This window comes from Terrapene carolina, unplaced genomic scaffold, assembly GCF_002925995.2.
Source record: "Terrapene carolina triunguis isolate 2854851 unplaced genomic scaffold, T_m_triunguis-2.0 Scaffold714, whole genome shotgun sequence".
NCBI lineage: Eukaryota > Metazoa > Chordata > Testudines > Emydidae > Terrapene > Terrapene triunguis.
The window spans coordinates 8,362,351-8,376,537 of NW_020665065.1; the positions used below are offsets into that span (position 1 = coordinate 8,362,351).

General features: G+C 51.9%; 1 protein-coding gene across 1 annotated transcript in view; it reads right to left on the reverse strand.

The window, feature by feature from the left end:
- Positions 1-14,187, reverse strand: part of LOC112107793 (tyrosine-protein phosphatase non-receptor type 11-like) — an 84,744-nt gene that overhangs the window by 9,486 nt on the left and 61,071 nt on the right. Inside the window, exons 3-8 of the mRNA XM_024201659.2 lie at positions 5,921-6,115; positions 2,777-2,969; positions 2,480-2,599; positions 1,737-1,850; positions 1,264-1,360; positions 541-620 (exon numbers count right to left, since the gene is read on the reverse strand). Of these exons, the coding sequence (XP_024057427.2) occupies positions 541-620; positions 1,264-1,360; positions 1,737-1,850; positions 2,480-2,599; positions 2,777-2,969; positions 5,921-6,115 (799 nt within the window). The remainder of the gene's footprint in view (positions 1-540; positions 621-1,263; positions 1,361-1,736; positions 1,851-2,479; positions 2,600-2,776; positions 2,970-5,920; positions 6,116-14,187) is intronic.

Genomic DNA, 14,187 nt, shown 5'->3' on the forward strand with positions numbered 1-14,187 from the left:
ACACACACACACACACACACACACACACACACACACACACACACACAAAAAAGCAAGGCTTCTCTCCTTTATCCCCCCCGACACACACACACTCCTGCTCTATGCACCACAGCCCTTCTGCTTTTTCTGGCCACCCAGAATGACAGTGCTAGTTACCCGGCTCTTGGACCTCCCTTGAGGCAACCTGACAAAGCGTCCGTTCCGGAGCGGACCGCAGGGCATTAGGCAGCAGCTCCTCTTGCCAGATACAGACTGGAAGAGTCTCTCTGGCTGCAGGGAGCAGCCCACAGGGGCCTCTTACCCTGCCAAAGCGGCAGCTGTCTACAGAACTGGTGGGGGAGTATCAGGAAACTGCTTGGAGTGCAGGAGGATTCTCAGCAGAGACGGCATCTGGCCTGTGACCAGCGAAATACAGAGGTTGCTGCTGGGCTTGCCTTTGTGACGGTATCATTCTTGGCGCCACTGCACCCGCTCATGGGTAGCGAGGGGCAGCCTTGCCCCTCCCCCACCCGCAAGAGCCACCTTTCCCTCCCGACGTACCTTGATGTAGTTGGCGTTGATGTAGTCTGACCCCGGTATGCTCTCATCTACGTCTCGGAGCGCAACCCGTGTGGTATCGACTGCATGGGAAGAGAAGCCACATTCGAGCCCCGTGTAGAAGCATCACCGCGCTGCACACCAGGCCCCCCAACAGTTTACCCGCATCGTTCACACGTGACCAGCTGGTTATTTCAGGGCTGGGGCTAACTGGGTCCCACTCCAGAGTGGAGAGAGAAAATTTCCCCTAGTGATGCATCAAGGCAGTCCATTCTGTCTGGCTCTGGGGTACGCCACAAACCCACAACTAAGCCCAGGCTCCTGGGAGGCGCTCGGATGCTACAGCAGTGAGGGGCACAATGGTACAACCCTCGAGCGGGTCTCACTTCCCTGGGGGCTAGCTCTGGCTTCATGTGATTTTTGGCCGACGCCAGTGAGGCTCAACTGAGCTCTGGGCTGGTTTGATTTCACAAAGGGGAAGGAGGAAAAACCCATTTTGCCAGAGTCCCTGGGATGCGGCAGTGCGGAGTTCAGGAAAGCGAGAGAAAGGGGCTGAACTGAACGGACCCCGGCTCTGATGCGATAGGCAAATCCCACGTTCCTTAGCAGACTGGCAACGATTCACTGGTTTGTGAATATTAGGCCAGGGCCTCTAAATGCCAGACAATCCCAGCCCCCAATACCACGCTCGGCGGCTAGAAAAAATGACAGCCAGTGTCTCCTTACAGGGGAGGATGTTCTTGTAGCGATTCTTCGCTTTGTTCTCCACTCGCTGCCCTTCCTTCCTGGGGTAGAGGAGCTTACACTCCTGCTGCTGCAGCATCTGGGGAGAAGGGGACACGCAAGTGAACAGTGACACACAACCAAGGGGCTCTCAGATACCAGAGAGGGATGGGGGGGGGGGGTGTTCCTCCAACATGGCATTGGAGAGATGGGGAGCCAGGAGGGGACTCCTCGAGAAACAAGGAATGGAGGAGAGGAGGGTAGGACTAGGAGAGGGATCCCACAAACACGGCATGGGTGGGAGGAGAGGAGGTGCAGGGAACTCCCTCAGATAGGGCAGGGCAGACAGTTGTGGGGGGGGGGGGGACACGTCTCCCTTCATGCTCAGACACTGGGCAAGCCTGATATTTCAATGCTGAGATCACATCCTCCGTGGGTGGCGGTAGGGGAGGGGTAACACAGCCGGACTCCTGTACCTCAAATTCTTCCCAGAACCCTTGCTTGGCCTTCTCGCTGTGATCCGCCATTTTGTTCAGCTCCTTCACTCGGTTTTCGATGTTGGCGGCGTTGATGCGCGTGGCGTTAAAGGGCTGAAAGGTAGGCAGGGTCAGAAAGCAGAGAGACACCCCGTGACACTGGGACTCCACTCCCACAGGGGGGCCCTGCTCTCTCCCCACCAACTCGCTAGAGGATGGGCTTCAAAGCACACACACACCCTCCTGCGCATCTTCGGCTCGATCCTGCAGTTGTAATGCTGGGCTCATGGCAGAGTCACAGGATGTGCTCGGGTCGGGCAGTGGCCACTATCTCCGGACCTAAAAAGCAGGAATCTACTATCCAAGGCAGAGAACCAGGCGCTGTAGCAGACAAAACTCTGCTTGTGGACTAGCCACTAGATGGCGACAAAAGCAGTGTTGCCAGGGGTCACTAATGCAGCAAGGCTCAGGCCAGAGTCATGGCATGGCATAACGCAAGAGGTTCCAGGCTCAACCCCCCAAACTCTTCCACTTCCTAAAGTGTTTGTTAAGGCACCACTGTTTGAGTGGGAGAAGCCAGGCTGTGGGGCGGAAACATCTTATGGGAAGCCACTACATGGACACCAGAGGGAATGCAAACAACGATCCCATTGTAAAACGGGATTGGACAGAGCACCCCGTGACGTGTTCTTGGGAGGGTTAGTTAGTTCATGTGTACCGAGTCCACGTTTAGTAGTAGTCACCTGTTTCAGATGAACCACAGCTCCGGATTTCTCCACCATGGGGTTTTTCTTGTAGTGCTCCACCAGGTCCGTAAGCGTGTCGAACCTCTCGCCTCCCCCAACGTCATACTTCCCATCTGGCTGCGGGAGGAAGTGGCGAGTCATTAGTGTGATCAGAGCACACATCGTGTGCCTGATCCAACGCTCGCTGGTGTCAGTGGAATTCTTCCCACTGGACTCCACTGGGAGCTGGATGGGGCCTGAGGAGAGCAAAGAAAACCAACTCCCCATCCTAACGGCCAGTTCAGGGTTTCCCACCTGGTAGCGGATCATCACATGAGTCACCCGTGGCTTCCGGTCTCCTGTGTCCATCTTATCTTCATTCGTCAGCACTGATAAGACAAAGTCCCCCGGTTTGCTTTGGCTCTCCCGCACCAGAAAGCTCCCTGGCTTGCCTTTCTCTGTCAAGAGCTTCTCTGCCTCTTTGCCAGTCAGGTGCCCATGGTACCACCTGGGAGAATGGAGAAGGCAATCAGGGTGGAGGTGAGACACACAGATATAGCAGCACTCAGAGAAAAGATTTGCCTCCCTATAGACAGGTGGTGATTCAGATGCCACTAAGACTGGGCCAAAAACTTTTATGATGCTACCTGGCTTCAGCTTTTATTGCAAACCCCAGGCCCGAACCAGAGAAGACAGAGCAAAGAGATGGGAACTTCTCAAGCTAAACCCAGAAAGCGTGCTCCCATGAGCTCCTGCAAAGCGGGCACGCCAAGATTATACAGCTATCCTTACCACTCATGAGACACTGGTTTTACAGCTCTCATCCCCACTGCCTAACTGGGGAAAGTCCCCAGCTTGGAATATTTTAGGAGTAAAACCCCAGGGACATTGTTGGTATATGCTGCAATGGCACATCAATACTTCACCTGGCTGACAGGATGGAAACATCAGGACTTCTATTTGCCCCACTGGACAAATACAAAACGGCAGTAGCCTCCGAGAACACATTGGTTTAATATACTAATTTATCCCTCTGGGATCAGCGCCTCATTACGTTACAAGTGAAATCCGTCTAGCAGATCTCATTAGGGAACAGCTATATTTAAAGAGAGACACAGCAGGACACTCATAACTAGCAGTCTTTGGTCAGCAAAAGCCCACAAGTGGAATAGCAGAGGTTGCTGCAGCTCAGGAATGAGATGCATTAGCAGACCGCACCCCGTGGGTCTGTGTAGGATTTGCACAATAACCCCACACGCTCCAGTTAGCACCATTCAGCCACTCACTTTCCTGACCACCAAATTCACCTTGAGATTTAAGAACACTGGAGACAAATCACCGATGGGCCTTCTGCTTTCTGCTGCGCTGAGAGTTTGGGAAAACAGCAGGATTTGATCTGCTCTACCAGGAAACTACAACCCCTCTCTCACCTTGCACAGAATTACCTTCCTATCTCCATGCCACCCTGCTTTTAAAATGCAAGCCACTTATCGTTCCACACCTTCTCCACTAGATGGCAGCGCTAACATGCTCTGGACAGAGGGACACATGCTTTAGTTAAGTGAGAGCTCCTACTGAAATAACACTTTTCATCTGCAGAACCCCAGCACTTTACAAGAGTGGCCATTTCCCACACAGCAGTTATGTTACTTTCTCAAGGCTACCTAGTGAATCAGAAGTAGGGCTGGCTGAGCACAGAACAGTTCCTCCTAGCCCTGCTCCACAACTGGAACATGCTGCTTTTATTCCTGGACTCGTTTGTTCACTTAGGTCCAGCAGCCTTGTTAGTTTAGCCTTGATCGTGGAAGGATGGTCCAGTGGTTAGAGCACTAGCTTAGCATTTGGGAGACCCATGGTTTGTTTCCTGCTCTACCACAAACTTCCAGCGTGACTTTGGGTAAATCTGTGTGTGTGCCAGTGCTCCAGCCGTACTCTCCTTCCTTTTCTCCCAGTCTTGTCTCATCGGCTTAGATTTACTCTCTTCGGTGGGTGCGGGCACTATCTTACTGCGTGCATACAACTCCCAGCACGATCAGGCCTCTCGTCACTATTGTAATACAGACGATGCTAAAGCAGAGCTTCTCTGCCTCAGGGCATCCGGTGCCCATGCTCAATCAACAACTGAACAGTGTCTCTGGGCAGATGCCACTTGGTTCCCAGTTTGATGAGGTTGGCTCCTGGCCTGCAAGCCAGGCTGCTGGGAATTCAAAGTGGCCCAAAATATCTTCCAGGGACGATGCAACGGCATCACGTCATGTCTCGGTAACTTTGTCCCAGAGGACGACGTTTATGGAGTGGGAGCCAGCGAGGCCGATCTTTCGGAGCGGGCTGTGATGACAGCGATTTCAGCCACGGGCTGTGGGGAACCTGAAGAGCAAATCACTTCACACCGATTTGAGACTGCATTAGGATTACACGTATGGGTGAATTTTATTGCTGCTGAAAGTGATGGAATGACAGCACTTGGCTAGAGCCAGCCAGGCACCGCGCACGCTTCCCACACGCTGCTCTGCAAATGCGCCTCAATCCCCGTTCCCAGCACCCTCTGCTATTCCAGAGCCAGATCCCCACACAGCTCTGCCCATCCACATCTGCAGCCCCCACCTCCTTGTATTCCTGGACCTGGGGCCCATTTTTCTTAAACACTGGAGTCACATAGTGCTGGCAATGAGCAGAAACCCTTTAAAAAAAAAAAAAAAAATTCGCCATGCCAGAGTCTCTTTGGAGGGAATCAATACAAGGGGGGTTTCCACTTCTCCAGGGCTTCTGCTAGTGTTAGCTGCTTCTCATGCTGCAGGATGGAATGAGCAACTAACCCGTCTTAGCAACCAGGCAGCACATGAGCCGGAGGGACTTCCCAGCCCCTCGCCCGGGGCAGCTCACATGATAGTGCACAGGGAGCGGAGCTGCCATTTCAGGAAGTGAGACTGTCCCGCCGACTGACTGTGGCTGCTAAAGTTAGAGTAATTAGGGGTCGTAAGTGGCATCTCCGCCTGCCTGCCCATGCATTTCCCTTTCTGGTCCAGGCAGGCCAGCTTTTTGGGGGCATGTGACGCTGGGGAAATCGGAGTGCGATGGTCATGGGGGTGGGGGCGGGGGTGCTAATCTGGGACTCAGGGAAAGTCTGAGGTTACTGGAGGCAAGTTTGCAATTCAACAGAAGTCAAAGGGATCCCCAGTGTTACAGGTTCTCGGTTCTAATGACTGTCACAAGGGGCGGCGGGGGCAACGCACTGCTGAACAGGACGGGAAAGGGATCACGAGGGTCTATGTGGGCAGCTCTTGGACTATAAAACCCAAACGCGCCCAGTTTTGGGCTCCATTCCAAACCCAGCCCAAGTGCATGGTTAGCCGCAGCGCAAACCTCCTTGGAGCGCCTCAGTGAGTGATGCTCGGGGATTTGCCCGGCATGTTCATTGAGAGGTGCCCCGGGGCAGGCAGGCCGAGAGCAGCAGCTCACCTCTCGGAGGTGGGGTCCTGGCAGTTCAGAGGGTATTTCAGCTCAATCACGTTGCTGTTTTTCTCCCGCAGCAGCCCCTGCTGCTCAGTGTAGTACTGTACCAGCTCGGCCAGGGTAGCAAACTTCTCCCCTCCATAGAGGTCGTAGTAGTCTCCAGTGTTCTGGATCTTAATGTGCGTCACCTCATCGTTTCTCCTGGTGTGGGAGAAGACAGACATTGTATCAGTGCGGGGTGGGGGGTGGGGGAGAGGGAAGGGGGGACGGACCACAGCGCACACAGGCAGTGAGCTTCGGAATCCAGGGCCCCCAGTAGAATTCAAACACGAGGGCATCGTAACAAACAGCTCTTATCTAGCACTCAAGCAGCAGATCAAGAGGCTTTTCAAAGGAGGCTGGTACCCCCATTACGCCCATTTTACAGACGGGCAAGCAACTCCCTCCCCATGCCTCAGTTTCCCAAGTCAGTCAGCAGGCCAGTGGCAGAGCTGGAAATGGAACCCAGGTCTCCTGAGTCCCAGTCCAGCATTCTGCCCACTAAGCAACACTACCTCTGCGGATACACCCACATTAATAGGCATCCGCATCAACTGGAGTCATATCGCACAAACCTCACATCAGATAATTAGTGTTTTTTTTCCCCAGCAGTGCCCCATTTAAAAGCACCTCGGGGCCGCATTTTCAGAGGAGTTGGGCATTTGCCTCTCCCATCAACTCGGGCCCTACAGGTGCTTAAGAGCCCCAGAGGTGTCTGTACTTGGTTCAGACTATGTTTTCTCCTTTCTTTCTAACTCCAGTTCGGAGATCTACGGCTCCCTCCCCCAGTTAGAGCATCTTGGAGATTGCTGCTAAGGGACGCTGGTGCGTGCGTGTTACCTACTAACCCCAGGTTCAGAGCCTGGAACCTCGGGACAGAGCGAGGATGATTGGTTCCTAGCACCCGATAGACATTTATTCAGGACACAAGACAGAACTTGTGCACAAATTCTGCATGCCTGCTCCAGGATTGAACTAGCAGGGTGTTCCTAGATGCAAGTGTAACCCACACACCTCCCGGGTGCGGCGTTCTGTCCCATCTAGTAGCACCTAGACCACTTAGCGTTAGATGAGTCTGCTCTACAGCCTTAGCTAACAACCAGTTTGCTTTTAGCTCACGCGGTAGAGGCTCATGCACTAAGCTCCAGAGGTCCCAGGTTCGATCCCGCCCACTGACAACCGGGGTCTGTCGGCGTTACACAAGCAGGACAGAGTTGCAACAGCATTGTTGCACAGGACCCAGGACTGGATGCAGGTCAGGATTCAGGTCCACTGGCAGAGCTGAACAGGCTACGTCTACACAGCCCACGGCAGCAAGCAGGTGCTGAGCCCAGACGGACGGGCTCATGCTCCAATGCTAAAAATAGCCCACCCCTCTGCCGAGGCTTCAGAGAGCAAGTTACAACTCGAAAGCACTGTCTACACCACTGTTTTCAGTGCGATAGCACAACCGAGTCTGTCGACCCAGGCTTGGAGGCTGGCCTCCATGGGCTGTGCAGAGGTCCTCGAGCCCAGCGCGGGAGGAGAAAAGCAGATGCTGTAGAATGCAGCTGGTGCCCATTTCTAGACTTGGGAGAGGAGCCTACGACAGGAAGAGCAGGATTTAGATACCGCGCACTGGCCGTGACTTGGGGAGAAAGCTTCCAGCCCACGTGTGACCTGTCTTGGAAAGGAAAGTGACAACCCGACCTCGGCTAAAGTCCAGGTCCCCACCACCCCTCGGCATTAAAAGCAAATAAGCAGTAGAACGTGGACGGAGCTGGATTATTTCATTCTCTCCCTCCATCCCACCCCAACCTCTAAAGCCATCGAGACAGTCGGCTAGGACGGACTTGCACTCTGAACTCATTTTGGTATCCCTCCGACCCTTTCCCACAGGGGTCTGGGCGCGATGAGACGCTAGTCCAGTGCTCAGAGCATCCGAGCAAACTCCGCCCATCCCCGCTTTGCCACATGCTCTGCCCTGGTGTCTCTCGGAGCCCCAAGTACGTGTGTTTACCAGCTTCTTCCAAGGGCCCCCTCAGCCCTTGTAAAACCCAGCCAGCTCCTGCCACAGCTCTTGCTAAACTTTCTGAGAGGCAGGCGAATTGCATTTTAAATGCACTTAGCGGCAGCCCTGCTGAGCTCATCCATAGTGCCTGGGAGCCGGTCGCTGAGAAAGAGACAGACAGACAGGGAGGACAAGCAGCTCCTGGCCTCTATTTGTTGCCACAGCAACTCCTACAGCAGGACGGAGACGACCTGGGAGGTGCAAGGGGTGGGCTAGGTCATGCAGAAGAGTCACCGGCTTCGGAGAACACAGAATTAAAAGGGCCAGATGTATTCTGCGTGGGGTCAAATGGAACAAAGAGCCACATCCAAAGCCCACTGACTAAACACAAGCCCTTCCCTGGGTGTCGAACAGTCCCTGGGCAAGGCTGCTTTCAACAGGTCACCCCCAGGAGCGGGCTGCGTGTCGAGGAGCGAAGCGGCAAGAGGCGTGGTTACGCCCGGACTACACTGCGGGTTGTGCACTAGAGCAGCTGTATCAACGCGGATACGATGCCAGTCTAGAAGCACCACACTGCTGCGAGATGGGGCTGGTACCAGTGCTGCTTAGCCATGTAACTCACTCGGACAGCGGCACCAGTACAAGGCCAGCTTTGCACCACGCCTACAAGACTTTGCAGCAGTGTCTTACATCAATTTAGCTGCTTCCGTGCAAATTCCTCTAATCTAGACAAGCCCTTGCAGGCTGAGTTTTCCTCAAGGGGCTGCTGCCAGTTATTCTGAGTGAGGAAGAAAGCGCCCCTCACTGTAGAATGGGTTGGGGGAAATCAGAGGATGCCGGGTACTGACAAGTTGATCTACACTACTGCGAACCGGTGCAAGCGTGCACGTGATGGCCTGCAGTGTCTCCAGCCAGCAATGAAATGGAATGAGCGTGAATGGAGCTAAGTCAGTTTGCATCACCTGATGATCTAGCCCCGTTTTTTGGCCCAGATTTGGGTCCTCCGCTGGGTTGCCAGCCTAGAGTCACCCCATCAGTTGACAGCACAATCATTTCTGCATCTAGGGACCGTGACATGAAAAGGGAGGCTTGTGACATCACTATGGCAGAAATCAAATGAGGAAAGGAGGGCTAACTCGTTACACTAAATACATTTCATTTAATCCTCAGCAGCAATACCAGAGGGATGACGTGACTGTCAAAGCCAATGGATTTTGCGAAAGAGCATCTCTTATTCAGGTCCAGCTCAGCGGGCAAGTCCCTTTCAAATGCACATAGCTGCATTATTTTAGATCAATAAAGCTATTCAAGACGTGCAGATGAGTTAAGTGCCATCAGGATTTCTGAACCCTCGGTGACCCAGGGCAAAAGTCTGACTTCCAGAAATGCAGCAGTAGCCACATGTTCTCTAGCCGCTCCGCTTCCTCAAAGATTCAGCAGCCACCCATGGTAGGCCAGATCCTCCACGGGTGTAAACCGGTATAAGCTCCACAGGCTTGTGGAGCTGTGCCCATATGCTGGGGAGCTCGGGCCGTTTACCTTTGGTTCTGCCAGAGGGAGACGTTTCTTAAGCAAATAAGGATGCTGCCATGAGCAAACCAGCCCTTCTCCATAGGAAGCTCCCAGTAGAGTCAATGGAGTGGAGTTAGGACAATGCTGAGCGCTTCTGAAAAGCCACTCTACGTGCCAGTAGAATTTTTGGCCCAGCAATACATGAAACCATCTCTGGAGGGGCCGGCACTGCGCTCCTGGTCACAGTACGTCCCACACAGTAAACAGAGGCGCACGATGCCGAGTGATGAATTTGAGTCTGACCTTTTGCCCAGAAACCCCATATATGGAGCGCAAAAGCTCGAGATAGACCACAGCATTTCAGTCCTCAAGAAACGAAGCTGCCGTGCGCCAAAGGCAGAACAGGAGTGACTGTTTTGAAAGGTCTGGTGTTTTGATGGAGTTACCGGGACATGGTTAACACCCGTCTGTAACTGCAGCTTGAATCGGACCCTTTCGGAGTCTGTTCTAGTTGTAGTATAGACACAGTCTTAAAAAAGGTCTGGGAGCATCTGGATCTGGGATGCAGATGACGAACCCTGCCGCTGACCTGCTAGGGAAGGATTTCCAAGGGGATTCTGGGCCAGCTTTTCCAGAGAAATGTGGAAAGTCTTTTCAAAGTCTGTCTCCAACTGTGGTTACTCAGCCCTTCAAAAACACCCTGACCATACTCAGAGATGGTAATCGTCACCACACGCGCTGGAAACATCTTTAGTGAGAGAGGCAGAGAGTGAGCGTGGGTTAAAAATCAGACCTTATCTACCCCTTATGCAAAGTGAGTTTGTGCTTATAAAAGCATCAAGAGGGGGAGATTCCTAGGCTCCGCTTCCCCAATGTGGCAGCCTGGCCGGGCAAAAGTTTTGTCCTAAATTGGGCAGCATCGTTACTGATCCAATCACAGCTGGCAGATGATGCTCGCCAGCCGTTTCGTGCCTGAGGCTGGACGCGGCGAGCCTTTGCTCAGCACAGAACACACCGGATGGAAGCCACATCTTCGCCATTTGGCCAGACGCTCTGAAGTTTCCTTCATTCTGCTGCTCCCTCCCCGCAACCCGAGCCCATTAAAAACCTACAAAGCCTCAGTTCACTGAAATCCTCCCCACCCCCCGGTCAAAAGACTGCTAGCACTGCATGGATGCAAAGAGAAAATGGACAATTGGGGCCCTTTATCCAGGCAGCCCTCAAGGTCATGCTTAGCACAAAGGGCATTGAGGGATTTCATTTCCCCCCCTCGGTGCCCTTTTGCAACTTTAAAAGTCTCCCTGAGCAGTTTCAAACTGGGCCACAGACCCCGATCCCAGAACAACATCCTCACCCAACATCCTCATCGATGCAACGACCTGGCCTGATGAAAAAAAGAGAGCAAAGACGAGATATGCGGCTCACCTAGTGGCATTGCTACTGCTCGTTAACAATGTGGACATTGTTCTAGCACGCGGACGCAGCACTGTTTGCTAGCAGGATCCAACTTCTCTGGAGATTTCAGAGTCAGCAAGTTCAAAACCCTCTGAGCCAGATGGTGCGTCCATTCCAAACTTCTCATGAGAAACCCCGAGAACCTGTATTACAATGGCATATCTGGAGGCCCCGTTAGAGATCAGGGCACCACCATGTTAGGCATTGCATCAACACGGAGACTCTCAGTCCCTGCCCTGAAGGCTTTGCAATCTACTTAGAGGAGAGATAAAAGGAGAGAGCTATTTTGCATTTTCACTTCTATTCTATAGGTGAAGAACTGCAGCACAAGGAGATAAAGGGACTTGTGTAAGGTCACAAGAAATTGGTGACAGAGCCAGGATTCAAAACAAGATCTCCTGAATCTGGCCATCCTTCCTTTCATAACCTTCACATCAGCAGCAGCTTCTCATGTGCAGGAAGAGCAGCAGTGCCTGGAAGAGCCCTACCAGGGACAAGAATTCTGTTCTACATGATCTGCTAATGAAGTGGGGATGCAGATACTCACCAGCATTCAGAACAACTAGGTAAAACTCAGGATGGGTGGTCAAAATGTTTTGCATGAGCTCAGAGCTCACCCAAACCCTGCCCATGGCCCCAAAGTGAACCACAACCCTTTTTTTTTTGGGATGGTTGAAAATATTTGGCATTTTCTTTATTATAACATTTCCCCCTTGGGAGAAATTGTTCTCTGTGCTGTTTCTTAACTGGGCCAATTGAGAACAGACTCAAGACTTCCAGAACAGCCTCATTAGGTTTCAAGGCAGATTTCTAGACCGAAGACGCTCAGATTGGCGGGCATCTGAATCGGATCATTTTTGGCACCAAAGGCAGAAGAACTGGTCTATGAGTCAAAACATGAGCCATGCTTGGCTGCTGTCCCCCCCAAAGTATTTTTGGTCACATGTTTCATCGGGCAGAGGCACAAAGGCAGCCTAAAGCTTATCAGGCAACGTGTGACCCCACTTGCAAAACACCAAAATGTTGTCTATGCAAAACAGGAAGAGCCTCCCACGTATTTTAGAAACGTGGTTGAAAACTTGGCCCTGATCAGACAGTAGCCTGGGTTCTCACAAAATGCTGAGTTCTCTACCATTGCACCATGCCAAAGAAAGCTGAATGTTATTCTCTTGCCTTTTGGGACGTACATCCAACTGGACAGACAGAAGTCAGAACTAAATGGCTCCGGAATGGAGTCGAGTCATCATCCAGGTGGTTAATGGTTCAAATCCAGGTTGGGTGCGTGAAGGCTAGAACTCCCCACCACCCGATGCCCCAGGGGCCTATGTGAAATCAGCCGATGTTCTCAGCCCTCTTCCCTATTGGATAGGTGACGCAGTACAGCCATTTAGCAGAGAGGCCAAGGATCAAAAGGGCGTGGAGAGCGATTGAGTCTCACATTAGAATCAGTCTCTCCAGCTGAGGTTCAAAGCACATGTGAGCCTGTGCCGTTGCTGCACCTGTCTCTTTTCTCAGAAAGACCTTCTGGCATCTTTCACCAGCACGAGATTCCCTTGTGGGGGGCCGGAACCTTTGGTGACCCATGCTAGAGAGAAATCCCAGCGTTGAAGCACCTCCCTTCTTTACAGGTCCATGCAGACCACAGGTGCCCCTCAGCCACGCTGCATTAAGCTCCCCCTCAGCCTCGTCTGTCTCACAGTTCACCAGGCCCCAAATCAATATCCACTCGTGGACCTGATGCCATCTCCTCCTTCCCACCAGCTAGCATGACGTAAGGGGGGATGGCTTCACACAGCAGCCTAACTTGGATGGGCACTTCTCCTGCAATCATCACATGGGGTAATTATGGAATGGGTGCAGATGGTTCAATCAATGCAGGCTTCAATGGGGGCGGCAAGAGGGTGGCAGAGAGTTCTCCCATCCCGCTACCCACCACTCCCAAGATTTCTCTGCAATGGAGAGAAGAGAGCGTCCCAGGTAGAACAAACATAAGATACCCACCTCCTATTACAAGGCAACAAGAAATGTTCCCCAATAGGAGGAGACCCATTCTCATCATTTGAATTCACTTGGTAGGGTGCTTAAGAAAAACACCACAAAGGAGAGAGAGACTTCTGGAAAAGCTAGTAGGTGTTCCCAGATCACATGTGTCCCACCTGAGATGCTGTCAGGGATTGCTTACGTGAATCAGCAGGGCAGTACCAGGCACTGCACATGCACTACCGAGCACAGGGGCACATCAGGGACCCAGGATGGTGCACAGATATCAAGGATATCTAGGCCATTAGCAAGCTCATCAGTGGATAGTGGTTTCTCCGGGAGATTTGTGCTGCACAGATTCCAAGCTTTCCATACAGAACAAGTTCCCTGCCTGCTGGTCCCAGAGTAACACTTCCCCAACTTTGCTGGTCAAGCCAGATTTGGGAAGAACAAAATGTATGATTCAAAGGAGGCATTCCCAGGATGTACCAAGGTATCAGGCAAACCACAGCCCGGAGTCAAACTTGTAAAGCAAGAAATATCAGCAAACAAAGTATTTAGGCCAAATTCTCTGCTAGTGACACTCCACTGAGTTCCTTGCAGTTACATCCACAGAGAGTTTGGCCCTTTAGAAGACAAAACAGGATTTGTATCTACTTTTTGTAAGGTGAGAAACCCAGCCCTCGAGAAGGATGGTCTTGCGATTAAGGCACTTGACTGACACTCAGAACAGCTGGTTTCTAATCCCAGCTCTGACACAGACGTTGTTTGTGACCTTGGGCATGTCTCAGTTCCCTAGCCGTTAAATGAAAACGACTCTCCGTCTGGCCTATTTAGACTGTCAACTCTTTGAAGCTGGGACTGTGTCTTACCAAGCATACATATATTGTGTTCTCGGATGGGACCTCTAGGTGCTAACATACTAAGCTGCAAGGACAATTGCTTTTTTACAGACGTTTTCGCAAGATTTCTTGAATTCCTCTTTTAGCTCCTTTCCTCCTCATTGTATCTATATTCTTGCAAACAAACAATATCTCCTCAGTAACAGAGTTTGATTTGAACCCTGCAGTGTGTATATGCAATTCATAGGATAGAATCCCAAATTCTGTCTCTTTGGTTACAGATTGAAGCATCCAAATACCAGATGGAGTGTACTTTTACAACCTTTTGCAGGGAGGAAGGGGGAACAACCTATAAAATCCAATGTCTAGCTAACAACAACAGTGTCCTACAGAAGTGTTAATAGGGACATCACTAGAGAAGCACTCTAGCAAGATTTTATTACCCAGAAGCATTT